At 42.7% G+C, this 20,167-nt stretch overlaps 1 protein-coding gene across 1 annotated transcript in view; it reads left to right on the top strand.

The window, feature by feature from the left end:
* Nucleotides 1-205: 205 nt before the first annotated feature.
* CUNH10orf67 (chromosome unknown C10orf67 homolog) overlaps nt 206-20,167 on the top strand; it is a 197,882-nt gene continuing 177,920 nt past the window's right edge. Inside the window, exons 1-5 of the mRNA XM_077490965.1 lie at nt 206-345; nt 6,176-6,296; nt 10,057-10,200; nt 15,139-15,213; nt 16,536-16,700. Coding sequence (XP_077347091.1) covers nt 263-345; nt 6,176-6,296; nt 10,057-10,200; nt 15,139-15,213; nt 16,536-16,700 — 588 coding nt within the window. The 5' untranslated portion in view covers nt 206-262. The remainder of the gene's footprint in view (nt 346-6,175; nt 6,297-10,056; nt 10,201-15,138; nt 15,214-16,535; nt 16,701-20,167) is intronic.

Genomic DNA, 20,167 nt, shown 5'->3' with positions numbered 1-20,167 from the left:
AACCTTTTACCAGACAGAAAGTGAGGATAACTTTCCAACAGCTACACACACACACCAGCATAACATATCTGTATTTATATGTCACCCCTACACTGCACTGATCACACTGTATATCAGCGGTGATCATGGGAATGGGTTAAATTCTCCCAAACTAAAGATGGCCGCGGCTGAGTGTGCAGAACGGAAGTGTCTCTCCCTGCGGGGATCCGGTTGCCATGGAGATAGAACGCTGAGAACTTTGTGCAGGGAAAGTTGGATCAGCATGGAGCGGCGGGTGACAACGGGGCGGACCGGCGAATTTGACGAGGATTCTGTGGCCGCCTATGTGCGGGAGATCGAGCTCAGGTATCCGATCTGTATTGTCAGCTGCACGACTTCCACACTGACCGACCGACCTCAGTCTGTTCACAATGGCGATGCAGGGAGTAGAACTATGATGAGTGATGGAGAAGTAGGGTGACTTCCATGGAACACATCTGATAAATGTGTGTAGATGATGAAGACGTGACGAGGGCTCATTCTGTATCATGATTATGGCCCCATTCACACCGGGCATATCATAAATGTGCACAAAATTGCACATGTTCGCGAAATATTAAAAAAAAAAACCCCAAAAAACGTATTTCTACTTACAGTGCCATTAATGTTTATTTTTTTTAAACATTTTTTTTTTAGGTGCTATTCATAATTAAATGCGCCGCAATTGTGGCAAGTGGACATGGTGCCTTTTTATGTGCATGAAAAAAAAGCTAGCCAATCACGTGCAATGCTTAATGCCCCAAAAAAAGTATACTTTGGCTCATTTGTCATGAGCAGGGCAGCTCTTTGACACAAATAGGCTGTCCTATGTGTGTGTCGCGTGAAAACACGCACAAAATCGCATGTTTGCAGAGTGCTAGGTGTAAATGGGGCCTTGGGGTCCATTTATATTTCTGCAGTGCATTAACGCACATTATGGCACACATAGACGTACATTTCATTAAGGCAGGCCAATGAAATCAATAGACAATCCAAAAATCAAATGTGTCACAATTTTATTAAATTTTTTTGCAGCAAAACGCTGTGCTATATTGCCATGCGTTGCGGCACTTTTATTTTGCCTTAGAGCCGCTTCATACCACATGTAGTACAGTGCACTGTAACAAAAAAAAAAAACGCATGGCAAGTAGGTTTAATGAATTCCTATGGCCTAGTTCACACTAGGGCGGTCAGTTTCAGGGCGTTCCAGAAAAAAAAAAGTAGAACATGCTGTATTTTTCCTGCACTGGACTGTGCTGGAACGCAGTAAAATGCATAAAAAACACACTGAAACACACTGGAATGCATAAAAAACTCAATAGAACCCAGTATAGTAAAAAAAAAAAAAACAGGAAAAATAAAATAAAAAGCACCCGGAAACATGTACAAAATGCACCAGAACGCACCAAAAATGTGCATGCAGAAACGCATCTGGAAACCAGATCTGGAGTGCGTTTTTGTGGTGTGAACCAACTCTTAGACCCCTTTCACACTGGGGCGTTTTTCAGGCGTTTTTCAGATGCTTTAGCGTTAAAAAAAGCGTCTGTAAAGCGCTTGAAAGAAGCTGCAACTGCAATCCCAATGTAAAAGCCTGAGCGCTTTCACACAGATCTCTTTCACAGTGGAGCATTTTTTGGGCGTTTTTCAGGCGCTTTAGCTTTGAAAAAAGCGCCTGTAAAGCGCCTGAAAGAAGCCGCAACTGCAATCCCAATGTAAAAGCCCGAGTGCTTTCACACTGAGGCACTGCGCTGGCAGGGCGTCAAAAAAAGTCCTGCAAGGAGCTTCTTTGCAGCGCTTTTGGAGTGGTGATTACACCGCTCCTAAAGTGCCCCTTCCCATTGAAATCAATGGGAAGCGCCTGAAAAGCGCCATTGGCAGCAGCGTTTTGTGGGCGCTTTTAACCCTTTATTTGGCCACTAGAAGGGGTTAAAAGCACCCCAATAACGCTTGAAAAACACTGGTAAAGTGCTGCTAGTTTAAGCGGTGGTTTATGAGCGTTTTTTTCGGGTGCTGACATTGTGAAAGGGCTCTTAGACCCCTTTCACACTGGGGCATTTTTTGGGCGTTTTTCAGACGCTTTAGCGTTAAAAAAAAGCGCATGTAAAGCGATTGAAAGAAGCTGCAACTGCAATCCCAATGTAAAAACCCGAGTGCTTTCACACAGATCCCTTTCACACTGGGGCGTTTTTCAGGCGCTTTAGCTTTAAAAAAAGCGCCTGTAAAACGCCTGAAAGAAGCTGCAACTGCAATCCCAATGTAAAAGCCCGAGTGCTTTCACACTGAGGCGCTGAGCTGGCAGAGCATCAAAAAAAGTCCTGCAAGCAGCTTCTTTGCAGCGCTATTGGCAGCAGAGTTTTGTGGGCGCTTTTAACCCTTTATTTGGCCACTAGCAGGGGTTAAAAGCGCCCCAATAATGCTCGAAAAACGCTGTAAAGCGCTGCTAGTTTAAGCGGCGCTTTACAAGCGTTGTTCGGGTGCTGACATTGTGAAAGGGCTCTTAAAGCACTTGGGCTTTCACATTGGGACTGAAGATGAGGCTTCTTTCAATCGCTTTACAGGCGCTTTTTTTAACGCTAAAGCGCCTGAAAAATGCCTGAAAAACGCCCCAGTGTGAAAGGGGTCTTAAAGCACTTGGGCTTTCACATTGGGACTGAAGATGAGGCTTCTTTCAAGCGCTTTACAGGCGCTTTTTTTTAACGTTAAAGCGCCTGAAAAACGCCCCAGCGTGAAAGGGGTCTTAGTGCATTGGGGTGCTATTTAAAATTATTGGCACTGCAGTGTGGCAATGTATGTAACATGTGTTGCTGCGCATTAGGCTAATGCACGCCTTCCTGCAGCACCTGATTCCCTGAGGTTAGGTTCACATCTTCGTGTCTGCTTTTTATGTCATTTTTAATGCGTGTTTGGTGTGTGATTTTCCCGCACTTGTAGTATATTCCAGCACAGCGCACAGGTGTGAATGGGCCCAATAGAAAAGAACAAGAAGCTTCTTGTCATGTGTTGGACAGCGTGCATTAACCACTTGCTTACTGGGCACTTAAACCCCCCTCCTGTCCAGACCAATTTTCAGCTTTCAGCGCTGTCGCATTTTGAATGACAATTGTGCGGTCATACAACACTGTACCCAAATTAATTTTTTATCATTTTTTCCCCACAAATAGAGCTTTCTTTTGGTGGTATTTGATCACCTCTGCTGTTTTTATTTTTTGTAATTTTTTTTTTAAAAAGACCGTATTAAAAAAAAAAATGATTTTTTTAAATATTTTGTTTTAATAATTTGCAAATATGTAATTTTTCTCCTTCATTGATGTATGCTGATGAGGCTGCACTGATGGGCTCCGATGGGCTGCACTGATGGGCAACAATGGGCTGCACTGATAGGGCGGCACAGGTGGGCACTGATATGCGGCACTAAGAGGTGGCACTGAAGGGCATTGATAGGTGGCACTGATAGCTGGCAGTGATGGGTACTGATGGGTCGCAGTGATGGACACTGATAGGTTAAACTGAAAGGCAGCACTGCTAGGTGGCACTGATGAGGCACTGATTGGTACCACTGATGGGCAATGATAGGTGGCACTTGTGGACATTGATAGGTGGCACTTGTGGGCATTGGTAGGTGGCACGTGTGGGCATTTGGCACTCATGGGCATTGATAGGTGGCAGTGGTGGGCACTGTGGACAATGGCAGGGGGCACTTGGAGGCACGGAGGAGGAGACAGATGTGCCTCCTTCCTCTTCGGGACTGATGTCCCTTGAGCATAAGCCGATGATCGGCTTTTTTTTCTCCTCACGCTGTCAGCGTGAGGAGAAAAAAAAAGATTACTGAGATTTTGTTTACATCATGTGATCAGCTGTCATTGGCTGACAGCTGATCACGTGGTAAGGGGCCGGGACCGAGTCTCGGTGATCACAGCGCGCGGGGAGCACGCAAAGGGGAGGACGTCCTATGACGGCCTCCCGGAAATTCAGGTCCATGTTGTGGCCGTCATTCAGCTATAGTGTGGACCTCAAGTGGTTAAATTGCTTAGGTGTGACCATGATTATTTAATTTTTGTGTCTTCTGCTCATTTAGATTTTTCTCCATGTTAAAGGTTAGCTCTACTTCCATGGGCAAAATAATTAGCAAATAATAAAAATATAATATAGCGTATACAATTGTGACACAAGTCATATTGTAATTAAACATGACCTTTCCTTTTCAATCTGCAGTCGCTGTAATTTTCTGTAAAATGCAATACACTATGGCTACCTGGAGGTGTTCTGTACACAGAATGTATACAGAACGTCCCCCAGATACATAATTTCCTGCTTGTGTGATTGGCTCCCTGATTTTCCCAGAAGTCTGCACTAAGATACAAGTCATATTTTAGGCATCCCCTGCAACAAAAATGTAATTTTTGGTGAGATACTCCCAGTAGAAGAATCATGTCTAAAGGGAATGCAGACCCTGCAAATTTCCTCATTAGAGCCTTGCAGGTGCAGCAGCTGGTTGATAATTATGAAACCACTCCTATTTGGCTCACTTAGCACAGAGACACAGAGGAAAACACAGGGATTTCTTCAAAATAACAAAATGTATGAATCTGCAACAAATTTTGCTAAAATCCTTCTAAAGTACATAGATCACCCAGAGGGCAATGTTTTTTTTCTCAACAAAAGTGGAGTTAGTGGAGTTACGCTTTAACCACTTCCCGCCCGCCATATAGCAGAATGACGGCCACAAAGTAGTTACGTTATCCTGACTGGGCGTCACATGATATCCAGCAGGATAAGCCAATCGGTGGTGCGGTGTGTCGCTCTGACACGCCGCATCTCCAATCTTGGTAAAGAGCCTATGACGTAGGCTCTTTACCATGTGTCCAGCTTGTCACATCGTAACCAGGAAGTGCTGTTTATCGGCTTTTCCTCTATTCATGCTGATAAGCCGTGGGTAGAGGAGAGCCGATCTGCAGATCGGCTCTCCTGACTGACGGGGGACTCTTCAGCGAATTGATGATCAGTGCAGACCAACCAGGCATGTGAATCAGTGCCCATAAGAGATGCCAATCAGTGCCCATTAGTAATGCCTGCCAGTGCCTCCTCATCACTTCTGCCTATCAGTGTCATCTATCAGTGCCCGTCAATGCCTCCCATCAGTGCGGCCTATGAGTGCCCATCAGTGCCACCTATCAGTGCTGCATATCAGTGCCACCTATCAGTGCCCATCAATGTTTTGCATATTAGTGCCACCTCATCAGTGCCGCCTTATCAGTGCCCGTCAGTAAAGGAGAAAATGTACTTATTTAAAGATTTTATAACAGAAATGAAGAAAAACTTTTTTGTCTTCAAGATTTTCAGTCTTTTTTTATTTGTTTAGCAAAAAATAAATAACACAGGTGATCAAATACCACCAAAAGAAAGCTCTATTTGTGGGAAAAAAAATTATACATTTTTGTTTGGGTATAGTGTTGCATGGACATTGGCCTGGGCAGGAAGGGGGTATAAGTGCCCAGCATTGAAGTGGTTAAAGTGGATCTTTAGTCAGAAAAATTAAGTTCTGCTAGATCAAGTCAGGCTGACCCTTTTGTAGGTATAGCGATGCAAAACATTAAAAATAAGTGCCTATACTGTTTAACCCCTTTGCGAATGGCAGCCACAGCGCGGCTGCACTTTGCTCGCTCTGCCTGTGCGCCCCTGCAGCGCAGATCAGCAGCGATCTGATATCTGGTTTGTAGCTTAGTGTAGACTTCTGGGAAAATCAGTGAGCCAATCACACAAGTGGGAAATTACGTTTCTGGGGGGGGGGGGCATTCTGTATACATTCTGTGTACAGAACACGTCCGGGTGGCCATATTGCACTATATAGAAAATTACAGAGCTTCAGATTGAAAAGGAAAGGTAATTTTTAATAACATTTCATTACTATATGATGCAATTGTATACGCTATATTATTATTATTTTTTTTTTTTATTTGTTAATTTTTCCCCCCACAAAAGTGGAGTTACCCTTTAAAAATATTAAAAATGACAGTTGAAATTTAGTATGTGTTGGTACTGTGTGGGATGGACTCTAGTACTGTACAATAAATAGAGCAAGTGCATTTCTATGTGTTGTGGCAATGTGTAATACAATGGATCATTACATTGAATTGTAACAGTATTTCTGTCTTTACAGTCACACAATCTCCGCACAGCTCAGAGTGGGGAACTTCGAGTCCGATCAGGCCACACAGACAGACGTCACAGAGGTTTGGGAAATAAAGGAGCTGAGAAATGTGATACAAACACTGACACAGGTACGATCTTTCTTTAATTTAACCACTTCAATACCGGGCACTTTCACCCCCTTCCTGCCCAAGCCAATTTCCAGCTTTCAGCGCTGCCGCACTTTGAATGACAATTGCGCGGTCATACAGCGCTGTACCCAAATACATTTTTTTTTATAGAGATATAGCTTTCTTTTAGGGATATTTAATCACCACTGTGTTTTTTTTTTTTGCTTAAAAAAATAAAAAAATAAAAATTTGAAAAACAAAACAAACATTTGTCTTAGAAAATGTAGTAAAGAAGTAATTTTTCTCCTTCACTGATGTGCGCTGATGACGCTACACTAATAGGTGGCACTGAGGAGGAGACACTAATATGCAGTACTTATAGGTGGCACTGAAAGGCAGCAGTGACTGGCATCACTGATGGGCACTGACTGGCATCACTGATGGGCACTTTTGGGGCTACACTGATTATCAGAGCTCTGATGGTCAGTGCCCTGATTATCTCTGAAGGTCTCCCCTGTGAGAAAATGCCACTGATTGACTATCCTCACACGCTGTCAGTGTGAGGAGAGAGGCTAGCCAATAACTGACATTTCCTTTTTTACATGTGATCAGCTGTGATTGGACACAGCTGATCACGTGGGTAAAGAGCCTTTTCATCATCTCTTTACCGGGATGCTCCGTGTACCAGGGACACAGCGCACCACCGATCACCGCGCTGTGTGCCCCCGCGGGCACGCAAGTGCAGTGAGTGTGGGACGTCACATGAAGTTGTCCCAGAACGAGAGAGCCACCTCACCGCTGTCATTTGTCTATAAGGTGGGTGGGAGGTGGGTAAACTGTAGTTAAAATTTAAACTTTTTTATTTCATTTTAGATGGAGCAGGGAATGGTTAAAAAAATAGAATTTCGTTTACTTCCTGCCCTGTAGGCACAATAGGAAATGAGATGAGAAATGAGATTAAATCTCTCCAAAGTTAGGAAAAATTCTCTAGTAGGCAGTTGTTAGTAGAAGTGTCCCCATTAGAAGATTTCCCTTCTATTCCTGTTCTGATGATAAATTATAACTGTTTTTTGTTTTTTGTTTTATTTTTTAGTTTTGGATAGAGCAGAGAGGAATTAGATCCCCTGTCAGGTTTTTATTGTGGTCTGTGTCCCCATTAGGGAGGTCACCCTTGCTATTTGTCCTGATGACCATTATCACCAAAAGCAAAAAAGGAAATGCCAAATTTTGAGTTGTCATGAGAACTGTAATATAGGGGGAAAGCTTCAAATAGACCCACAAGTTCTGGTGACAGCCAGGGATTTCCCTTAGGAGCTGAAGGGAAAACTCCCCAATAGAACACAGATGGCAAAAAATCCAAAAGGGGTTATAACCCTTCCTTGCTTTATACAAAATGAAAAAAGAATTGCCTTCAGTTCTACTTGAAAATTTTGAATGTTCCCTCAATTTTAGGGTCTGCTCACACTATTCTGAATGATATTCCTACTCATCTTGTCAACGTATGTACAGTACATTGCAGTGCACCACAACAGTATTGTATTTGCATTTGTTGTGTTGTAGTGCACTGTGTTGCAAAATATAGCACGTGTGTCTTTTTTGGTATTTTTGGTGCATTAACCACTTGAGACCCGCACTATAGCCGAATGACGGCTACAGCGCGGACCTCCTTTGCCGGGACCACGTCTATTGAAGTCGTCCCGTGCACGAGCGGCCTGCGCGCCCCCTGAGTCTATGAGACTCGCCTGATCACGGATCCGAGCAAGGAGTCGATCCCGACCCCTTATCACGTGATCAGCTGTCAGCCAATGACAGCTGCTCATGTGATACAACGGAGCCGGTAATCGGCTATTATTCCTCCTCGCGCTGACAGCGCGAGGAGAAAAAAAAGAGCCGATCATCAGCGGCCGTGATCGGGACATCAGTCCCGATCACGGCCAGCCCTGCCAGTGCCCACCTGCCCCCTGCCAGTGCCACCTCATTAAAAAATAAGTGCCCCCCGTCAGTGCCACCCAGCAGTGCCCACAGTGCCACCCAGCAGTGCCCACAGTGCCACCCAGCAGTGCCCACAATCTGCCTCAACAAAGGTGCTGCACCCCAGTGTCATCTACCAGTGCCCATCAGTGTCATCTACCAGTGCCCAGCAGTGCCACCCATCAGTGCACAGCAGTGCCACCTATCAGAGCCACCTATCAGTGCCACCTATCAGTGCCCATCAGTCCCATCTATCAGTGGTACCTATCAGTGCCCCTTAGTGCCACCCATCTGTGCCACCCATCCGTGCCACCCATCCGTGCCATCTTATCTGTGCCCATCTGTGCCCATCGGTGCCGCCTTATCTGTGCCCATCGGTGCCGCCTTATCTGTGCCTATTAGTGCCGCCTTAACTATGCCTATCAGTGCCCACCAATGCAGCCTATCAGTGCCCACCAATGCAGCCTATCAGTGCCGCCTCATCAGCGCACTTCAATGAAGGAGAAAAATGACCTGTTTGCAAAATTTTATAACAAACTATTAAACATGATTTTTTTTATTTTATTTTTTTTTTTGCATCTTTTTTTGTTTGTTTAGAAAAAAATAAAACTCCCAGCTGTAATTAAATACCACCAAAATAAAGCTCTATTTGTGGGAAAAAAATGATAAAAATTTCATTTGGGTACAGTGTTGTATGCCCTCGCAATTGTCATTCAAAGTGCATCAGCGTTGAAAGCTGAAAATTGGTCTGGGCAGGAGGGGGGTTTAAGTGCCCAGTAAGCAAGTGGTTAAGCAGCCCATTCAAATGTGCAGGCTGCATAACCCTACGCATGTTAACATTCAGGTTAATGTGTATGCTCCTACAGCAATGGTGAATATTCCTAGTCGGGAAACAGATTGCAATATAAACCTGGGTAATTAGGAATTTAAGGCCTGGGTCACACTAGTATGAGCCACACTTTGTGTTGGTTTATCACATAAAATGCATAAAATCCCAATAAAATATATTTTTATGTTTTTTTTTTTTTTGTAACTTGACAGAATGTGGAAAATTTCAAGGGGTATGAATAATTTTGCAAGGCACTGTATATAAAATTTTTGTTTTTTTAGTTTAATACCAATTTAAAAATTAAAGATTGAAAACAACTTTTTATATTATATTAGCATGTTGAAGCTTATCATGAATCTAAACCCCAACTGCAGGCATACCCCACTTTTAAGTACACAATGGGGTTTATTTACTAAAGCTAGAAAGTGCAAAAGCAGGCTCACGTCTACATAGAAACCAATGAGCTTCCAAGTTTTATTACCAAAGCTTAATTAAACAAGCTGGGGTTAGAAGCTCATTGGTTTCTATGCAGAAGTGAGCCTGATTTTGGACTTTCTAGCTTTAGTAAATAAACCCCATTGCGTACTTAAAAGTGGGGTATGCCTGCACAGCCCCCCCTCCCCCTTCAGTTAGAACACACATTAGGGAACACAGTTAACCCCTTGAGTGCCCCTATTGTTAACTCATTCACTGCCAGTGACATTTTTACAGTAATCAATGCATTTTTGTAGCATGATCGCTGTATTAATGCCAATGGTCCCAAAAAATGTGTCAAAATTGTACTTCTGACTTTACAGTCCCTTTAATTGTGCTCCTGTGTTGTCAGTCTATCATATGGGCTTCTGATGGAGTGTCTGTTTCAATATGCATTTTGTAGGCACGGACCACTGTTGTCACCATCAGGAAACCCCCCTCAGAATTAGGGATTGAACCAATACTTGACTTTTTACGTACTGTCTAACTTTTTTTTTTTTCCTCCAGTCTCTTGAAATACTAAAGAAAGAAGTCGTGTTTCAGAAGACTCTTTTGCAAGGGGAATATGAACAGAAGATTGAAGCTCAGGCCTTGGAACTTTCTAATCGTATGACTGATACAATAAGGGACATTGAAGCAGTTCATAAAAAGGTTTGGCTCTTCTACAGCTAAGGAAAACACCCAACCCAGACTTTATTCCAAATCACTAAACATCAAAGCGTATCCAAAGCCACAATTGTAGTGATGGGTTAGAGCTCATGTTCGGATGTTATTACTGTCTATGTCCCCCCTGGGGGGATTCACCCTTTATTTGTCCTGGTGGCCATTGTCACTGGGAGTGAGGGCTCGTTCACACCAGCAGTGCAGAGACAAGGCAATTTGCATTATGTCTTAAAGTACAAGTTTACCTTTTACAAAAAAAAATATTAAATGCACATCTTTTTGCAGGTAAAACCATTTGCATTTATTCATTTTTACACTGGAGCCTGTTAAGCATTGCACCTGTGATCAGCAGATTGTGGATACAATGGCAGGAACGTGCAGACTGTCAGTATACTGTCCGTACCTCCAAAATTGAAAGGTAGTTACTAAACTGCAGGAAAATCTGTGAACTTTGAGCCCAGCGCCCTCACAGTTCATTGAGAACCACAAGCTGTCCGCTGTGGTGGATGATGGTACTTGTAGTTCATTCATCCACAGAACTATGTAAATGAATTACATGGGCGTGTGGGCCAAGCTGTTTTTAAATTGTGAGAGTGGCTGCGGGGAAAGGATTCCCACCTGCTGTCAGTGGGGGAGATGAAGCAGGAGATTGAACATGTAACCCTAAATATGCAAAAAAGTTGAACTTAGCCTTTAAGCCTGCAATACACAGATTGAAATCTGGCTGGTTCAGCAGGGACCAGCCACATTTTGATTCATAAATTCATCAGGAACCAGACACATTTTGATCCATATATGGGCAGGCTGGTTGTACACAAGGTAATCTATCGGTCGACTTGTGTACAACCAGCCTGTTGAACAATGTTCTCTCCATCAGCGCTACTGGCTATAGCTGGCAGAGCTGATCATTGTATTCTGAATTCATGGAAGTTTCCCCCACTGTAGCTGACAAAAGCACAGCAAGAGGGATTCCCCTATCCACATCAAGTATGTGAATGGGGAATTTGAGTCATTTTCTTTTGTTCAACCTGCTAGTCATGTATGGCCAGCCTAATGGAGTCAGTTGAGACCATAGCACTGCATTGGTGTGCACTGATTAAAAAAAATAGCACAGTGCATTGCAACGTGCAGTAACGCATCACAGTATGCTGTAGCACAGAGAATTATGCATTGCAGTGCGCATTCAGAAATTTACACCAATGCACGCGCTTTATGCAAACAAAAATATGCACTATGTGGTGTGGTGAAACCCTGAAAATTCTGAATTGTCACCAGAACAAGAATGGAGGGGGAATCTTCTAATGGTAACACTTGGTCCGGTGACAGCTAAAAGCTAAAAGGGAATTTCTCTCAATTTGTTGTGTGTACAGAATAGGTAGATGAAATCTCTTGACTGCCATAGCAAGTGTGCAGAACTGGGAACTCAGCACAAATACTAATATAGTACCCTAGAGAGAGAAACTGACAGGCGGTATTGTATTCCCCTCCCCGGTGGTTCACTTTACCTGCCTTGGCTCCATTAGGCTCTTTAGCATTTGACACTTCCAGGAGTGTCAGACGCCTGTGTCTCCAACTATGCATTGCGGTTTTGTCTGCTGAACCCTTCATCACTAGTGTGTCCTGTAGTAACATAGGGATTGGGGGATTGAACCACAGCTTGCAGTGGGGGGATACAGGCATATAACACATCCAGGATTGTCATATGAAAATTTTGATAGAGTCTGTAGTGCTTTAACCACTTCAGTTAACACTTCATGAGCTACCCATTTTTTGCTATGTGGCACTGCACTACTTTAACTGACAACTGCGCAGTCATGCAATGCTGTACCCAAGCAAAATTAATTTCATTTTTTCACACAAATGGGGCTTTATTTTGGTGGTCCTGTTTTTTTTAAATTGTTTTTTTATATAAACAAAAAAAGACAGACAATTTAAAAAACAAAAAACATGTTTTATAGCAAGTAAAAAATATTATCCCATTAAAAAAATCAAATCTCTTCATAAATGTAAGCCAAAATGTAAAAAAATCCTAACAAGTGTATATTTATTGGTTTACGTGAAAGTTATAGTGTCTACAAACTATGGGCTATACACTGCACACTGGCTGGGAAAGGGTTAACATCAAGAGGGCGATCAAGGGGTTAAATATGTGCCTAACAAGTCTTTATGTGTGCACTGCGTGCTGCTTTTATTGGGGATCTAGTTGTTTTCATTCCCTGTGCATGGTCAGCAAGTGGTTAACTGTACAAAGATAGGAGACACTGGCTGCTGGACATCTAAATATAATACCCACTTATTAGCAAGGAACCTCCCTTTAACCCCACGTGCTAATGCAGATTTAGGTTTACAGATTCTGCATTGTGTGCATGGAATAAAACTATATGTTTAGGTTTTTACATGGGTTCCCCTGAAAATAAGAACTAAAGGCAAATATCACATCCTTTTTTATACCCTTCATATTACCTGAAAAAATGGAAACTATTTGTTTTTTCCCGTGCTATGTGAAATTACCGGTAATTCATCTGGCTCCATTCCTTTGATAATCCATATCTTTTACAATGCTATGTCATCTGTTGTATGAATTTTTGCTTTCTTAATCGTACCTCACAGGACACAGGGTACTTCATATTTATAACTACTTGGGTTATGCTGCCACCGTCAGGTGAAAGGACACTGGCCAAAAAAAGTCAGGATTCTCCTCCCAGGCATAATCCCGCCTATCTCAGCTAAGCCTCAGTTTTTACCTAGGGTCATTTGGTGATGTGCCTACATCGCATCTCTGAAGATTTCTTATCGTGGGCTCCCTATTTTGTCAGTCCCCTATTTCTTGGCCTATTCTGCACACTGCTGCTGGGAAATAGAAAGGTTTCATCAGGATCGTTCACCTATTGCACTGAGGCCAAGATGGACTGTACCTAGACCCTGCATGCAAGAGGTCTATAAAGTAGCCAGTCGGCATTGGATCTTGCGGACAGTGATCTCCAGGGTGCTCAGTATCAGTTAAGTTACAGGTCCAGGACAGTGATCCCCTTGTGAAGAGTTGAGTTGCTGAAGGCCCTGCAAGATGCACCCACCGTGAGGAGTGATGATTAGCCCTTATGGCCCTGGCAGTGAAGGCTTTTTATGCTGTAGCTGTGTTCAAGGGGTAGATTGGGCGTGCAAATATGTGCGATCGGCAGCTCCTGGGCAGATAAAGCACTGTCACCTATGCAGCTCCAGCACAGTTCCTAAAGAATTCTGGCACAGACGCTGTACAGCCATAGCACATGTACAGTGCAGCAATGCCAGTGATTTGCAAATATTGGGGCACTTATTATTCAAGGGTGACTTGCCACTTAGGTGTCTGGCATTGGCAGACAATCCTCTAAGCTGTTCGGATTTATCTGAAGTCTAGACGCAGGGATCTCCAAACTTCGGCCCTCCAGCTGTTGTGGAACTACATGTCCTATGAGGCATTGTAAAACTATGACATTCACAGACATGACCAGGCATGATGAGAATTGTAGTTCCTGAACAACTGGAGGGCTATAGTTTGGAGACCCCTGGTAGCTTGTGCTACCTGAGAGTACTCACAAGGTTCAGGCATTCTCTTGATCCACTGTTTCAGCTTATTTCTCAGGACAGTAATATCAAGGGCAAGGTTCCTCTTTGCCAGTCATGGCCCATTTTACTAGGAGTGCCAGTGCTTCCTGGCTAAGTTGCAAGAGGTTGTGCCTGGGCAGGGGATCCTGACTTTTTTTTTTTTTTTGTATAGGGTCCATTCATCTGAAGGTGACAGCTTTAAAGTGGCTGTAAACCCTCCACTACAACTTCATCTCTTTTTAATCTATATAGCACAGGCAGCTGATCGCTGCCTGTGAAAGTTCACTCACTATTTCAGTTGCCATAGAAATCGCAATGTTGAGTGACGTCAGCTGCGCTTGCGCATTCCGTATATTGTTTAACGGCACACTATGTGTGCCGTTTCTGTATCCTCTGCATGCCGGGTCATTATCTTCAACTGAGAATGGCATAGAGGGAAGCCTCGCGATGCTGTACTCTGATCTCCTCTCCGTCCTGGTTCTCCCACCTTGTGACAGTATAAGACGTCATCTGCATGCACAAAATTTGGACAGGGAAACAAAGGAATGGCGGGAATGACGTCCACAAACGATTCAGCAAACAGGAGAAACAATGGCGTGGCCAATATCCGGAAGAGACGAAATACTAAAAAAGTTAAATAAGGTATTTTCAAACCTTGTTTTTGGCCTTTTTTAATGTGTGTGGCTTTGCTATAATTTACAGCATATATATATATATTGTATTAAAGGTTCGGCTTTAAAAACAAAAAACAAAAAACAAAAAAAAAAACCTCAAACATGTTATACTTACCTGCTCGGTGTAATGGTTTTGCACAGAGCAGGCCTGATCCTTCTTTTTTTGGGTGCCCTGCCGGAGCTCCTTCACTGGCTCCTCCCCCTTCACCAGTGCCCCCAATAGCAAGGGGCTTGCTATGGGGGCACTAGTGCGTGCTCGCTCCCGAGCCCTGCTCTATGCATCTATAAGACTCATAGAGCTGTAGTATGGCCCCGCCCCCACCTCATTGGTTCACTGGCTGTGGTTGACAGCAGTGGGAGCCAGTCTCAGCCAGTGAGAAGGAGTCCCAGGACAGCCAAGTCTCTTGTGCACGTCGCTGGATAGAGAGGGGGCTCAAGTGAGCATTAGGGGGACTGTGGGGTGTGCAGCACACAAGTTTTTTTACCTTCATACATATGCAGGAAGGTAAAAAACCTTCAGCCTTTATAACCACTTTAACCCATGTAGTCATGAATGTGAAGTACCCTGTGTCCTCTGATGTACTCCAAGATTTTTATTTTTTATAGCTAAACTTAAAATCCTAATATTTATTACAATTTAACCTGTGATTTCCATTTTGTTTCTTTACAGAAACTGTTCACCATTAGAAAAAGTTTCCAGCAACAGCTGGCGGACGCTCTTGCTGTAATGAGATCAAGCTATGAGGTGAGCATATGTACAGTGTGTAATATAGAAGATTGCCGGTGTTACTTTACAAGTTAGCTTCACCACCATTTTTTCAATTCTTGTACTATGAAATACCGGTAATCATTATTGTTAGTTATTCATCGATGGCCCGGTAAGCTGGTTTTCGCTTTACATCTGCTAGACATAAAAAAAGGTTATTGATATATTTTATTTGCTTTCACAGTTTTAGTCATTTATATATTATTATATAATGTACATACTTTCACAGTTTTAGTCAAACAAAGTTTTAGTTACTTTTAGTAAAACTTTCACAGTTATAATATATATATTTATATTATTTTTTTTAACACCTTTTTATTAAGAAATGTGCATTACAGTAACAAATTCGACAAAATTCTCAACATGAGCACGTTATTTTTATATTTATAGTCTAATTCCACCTTTATGCCCAATGTTTCATATTACACCCATGTTTAGGGAGAGTCATGGAACATACTGCAGCCCCCACTTACCAGAAGGCTTTTTAGACAGTCAGTAAGCTTACTGCCCTCTGAAAAGCGATCTGCAGTGCATCACAGTGGGTAGCAGCTCCTGATGCCTTCAGATGCTGAATTTTTTTTGTTCTTTTTAAATTGCTGAACATCCATTTTACATGCTCCTTCACTGCTCCCCAGCCACTACAGAGACTCACACACTTTTGGATATGTGAATATCCGCCTCCCCTGCTGACTTGCACGTCACTGCCCAGAACTGTCATGCAGTAATGAATTCTGGGAACACCGTTGTCTAATTCATACTAGCTATTCCCAGTGACACCCACAAGTGTGTCTATTTTTCCTAAATAAGGACTTTCAGAAAGTCAGTGCCCAGGCTAATGCTGGCCATACACTATACGAAAAATCGGCGGAAAATAGTTCATTAGACCGTTCGTTTGTTTTTTTCGGCCAGTTAATGGGCACAAAATCGATAATTGTTTGGACATTTTTGAGCCGAAAAAACGAAGGACAAGTTTGGAAATTTTCTGTCGAACAAACGATAAATTGAAAGGTTAATGTGTTTCCCGTCCGACCTGTCTGCACTAGGTAAATGTAAAAAAACAAACAGAAAATGTATTTATGTCCACTGAACGATTTATCGTTTGTGCTCGCGGCTAAATGTTCGTTTTTTTAAATTGGGTTTGCCCGATTTTTCATATAGTGTATGGCCAGCATTAGGCCCACCTCACCCCCCTCATGTTCTTGTGCTTGTGTTTCAAATCTGTGGTTGGAATATAGTGGCTGTGGAACAGAATAAAACTGGTAATCCTAGTCATTTTCTTTATGAGATACATTTCTCAACAGAATTATTATAAAGGAGTCTCGGGAAGTCAGAAAGGCCATGAAATGCATGAAGCAGATTCTGCAAAAATCCAAACATTGCGAAGAAAGCTTGATGAGAAAGATCTGCTTATTCAGTCGCTGGAAGCACAAATATTACAGCTGGTGGAAAATGAAGAGCCTAAACAGGTGTGTGGGTGTATGCGTGCATGTGTGTGTATATATATATATATATACTGTATATGTGTGTGTGTGTATATATATATATATATATATATATATATATATATATATAGATAGATAGATAGATAGATAGATAGATAGATAGATAGATAGATAAGATTATATAATGTGTGTGTGTATATATGTACCTATGTGGGTTTATTTATTGAATAGGCCTTTTTATCATTTGTTTAGGTATTAGCTAAGCAGTCCAACAAGCAGAGATCCTTTCCAATAATCACACTCTTAATGTACAAGCTTATACATATCCTGTGTGTGCACAGTAGAATGGAATGCAATAGTGTCTCCAGGTGTGTGGCAAGATATTTAGGGGTATGCTAGGCATAGCGTCATGTGGTTCCAACCAAGTGTTCTGGTTGCACAGCACCATTGGTTGTTATGGTACTGGCGGCCATCCCATGGAAACGCATCGTACTTTGTGGTCTAGCTGCCTTCATCCTGGCAGTCAATGATGCCGTGCAGCCAGGACACTCACGCTATTAAAACAAATTACACTGTATGCCCTAGCTGCCTGCATCTTAGCAACCAATGATGTTGTTTGTTAGGTTGTTGATAGAAGAGATTAGGATGGAGAGGAATGAAGAGGGAGGAAGTGGAGCAGAAAAGGACGCACACGCATGCTGCATGTCACATTCTGCTGCACTCCAGTCCTGACCAGTAGAGATGTCAAGGGCTTTCAGCTCATTAAATATGGTTTGGCACAGCAAGCTTAGTGTGCTGCTTTTAGCCATGCCCCCATTTCGATTTTTGGAGAGGTGAGGCAATGGAAGAAATAGAGATGGGCTGCCAAGAAGTAAGCAAGTTAAAGGGATTGTAAAGGGAATTTTTTTTAAATAACAAACATGTTATACTTACCTCCACTGTGCAGCTCGCTTTGCACAGAGTGGCCCCGAACCTGGTCTTCTGGGGTCCCTCGGCGGCTGTCTCGGCTTCCCCCCTCAAGTACTTCTCATGTTCATGCAAGCTCCTTCACATGGTGAGAAGCACTTGCGGGCGCGCTCCCGTGATACAGCCGGCGGCTATAGCCGCTCACTGTATCACTCTGCCCCGCCTCCCACCACCCCACATCATTGGATGTGATTGACAGCAGTGCAAGCCAATGGCTGCACTGCTTTCAATCCATCCTCTCCAGCCAATCAACGGCCAGGCTGAGTGGCGAAGAGGATGTCGGAGGCGAGCGCAAGACTTTCAATGGGTCAGGTAAGTAAAACGAGGTGGGGGGGGGGGGGCACTGTCAAATGTTTTTTTTTTACCTTAATGCATAGAATGCATTAAGATGAAAAAAAGTTTACCTTTACAACCCCTTTAAGAATAAAAAAAAAAGTTTAAAACGACTGTACTATTAAAATGGATATTACCCTGTAGTTGGATATTTTCTTTTGACTTCCCGATTGCCATCAAGTCCTACTGTTTTTGATAAGAAAGCGATTACATGTTGTGCGTTGTATTGCACTGCTAGGCCTGGTTCACACTAGTGGGATTTCAGATGCGACTTCAACTGCATAGAATCACATGAAAATGGAAAACACATTGGGGTTTATTTACTAAAGGCAAATAGACTGTGCGCTATGCAAAGTGCCGTTGCACTCTGCAGGTGCAATTGCTCCAGAGCTTAGTGATTGAGGTAAAGCTTCACTTTGCAAAAACTACCCAATCACATGCAAGGAAAAAAATAAATAAAAAAAAAACAGCATTTTTGCTAACACATTATTGGATGATGGAGTAGTCAGTAGAGCTTCTGCTAATTTACTAAGCTCTGTTGCTAGTGCATTTTGCAAAGTGCATGGTCTATTTGCCTTTAGTAAGTCAACCCCATTGTTTTCAGTGGTGTGTGTTCACATCAATGCAGTGCAATGCGATTTTGGAAAAGGGACCTGTGCTACTTTGGTGCGATTTCAGCCCTATAGAATATGCAAACCCCATCCATGTAATATCCAAGTTTTATCACATAATCATACTGAAAGTCAGAGCAAAATCTGATCACAGCAGTGTGAACTTAGCCTTAAAAAGAAAAGGATCACGTCTGACTTTCCATAGGTACGCTGCTAGTCCATCCACAAAAACAGGCTGCAGTGTGCCGTATGGCACAGTAACTCCTTGCTTTAACCCACTGCACAGTGTGAATGGGCCGTATATTTGAATACAATACTATAGTACACTAACAAGTAGGTTTACTGTTAGTCACAGCAGCCAATCAGAATGCTTGTTTAATTTTCTGTTCTGTGATGTACAGAGATGACTGTTAAACTGATTGGTCATAATGAGCAACGAGAAATGTTCCTGTTTGCGCTCTTTTCACACAAGTCTGTAACTGCCTCATATACACAACTGATACATTTTTCCCAAAGAAGGAATCCATGCTGGAATTAAACTCTGCAACATATCATTTTTTAATAACTAAAATATAATTTTAGATGCAGTTGATGGCTAAGTGATAATAGCTTTAAACATTTTAGAGCTTTTCTTCTGTCTTTCATATTATCACAAAAGATCTTGAATAATTTTACTTGTCTTTTACTTTGTAATGAAAATTAGTATAGTCCTGTCACTGCGGCTGGGTTCACATCTAAGCCACATGTGGCTCACAGCAGGGGTCCGGTGAGTCCCTGTTCTCAGGGACGAATCGGAGCTGAATTTTTGCCTGAATTCGACCCTAAAATAAGCATGCACTATCATGAATGGTTCACAAGGTCGTCTATAATCGTGGCTTATACAATTGCCCCCTCATGTGGTGAACAGTTGAAACTACTACAATGTGCAAAGTAAACTCCAGAGAGTGTAATCTGACATCTAAAATTGCCACATGAAATGTATACATTGTAATGCTTAAAATCTACAATGTTTTCTTTTAAAAAAAAAAAAAAAAACATGGTTTCCATGTGCATCTGCTTTGACATTTGTTTATAAAGTGTAGCTGAACTGCTGACAAATATTTGAGTAATGCTAAAAGTATATGTATTTATTAAAAATATTGCAATTTAATTTAACCACTTGCTGCCCGCCATATAGCAAAATGACATCGGCAAAGTGGTTGTGATATCCTGACCGGATGCGATATGACGTCTTCCAGAATATCAAGCCACTGCAAGCCACCGGGGGCGCACATCGCAGGAGATTGTTGTTGCGGCGCGTCAGTCTGACACATCACAACTCCGATCTAGGTAAACAGTCTCTGACAGAGACTCTTTACCACGAGATCCAATCACGGCTGATCACGTCATAAACAGGAAGACGCACGTAGAGGAGAGGTGATCGGCTGCTCTCCTGACGGGGGGGGTCTGTGTTGATTGTTTATCAGCGCAGCCCCCCTCAGATGCCCACTCAGGACCACAGGATGCCGCCAGGACCACCAGGGATGACCATCACACTGGACCATCAGGTATGCCACCCTAGACCACCAGGGAAGTGCCAAT

Source organism: Lithobates pipiens, unplaced genomic scaffold (assembly GCF_037356315.1).
Source record: "Lithobates pipiens isolate NorthernLeopardFrog02 unplaced genomic scaffold, aLitPip1_a1.2 Scaffold_19, whole genome shotgun sequence".
NCBI lineage: Eukaryota > Metazoa > Chordata > Amphibia > Anura > Ranidae > Lithobates > Lithobates pipiens.
This window is presented reverse-complemented; position numbering and strand designations above follow the sequence as displayed.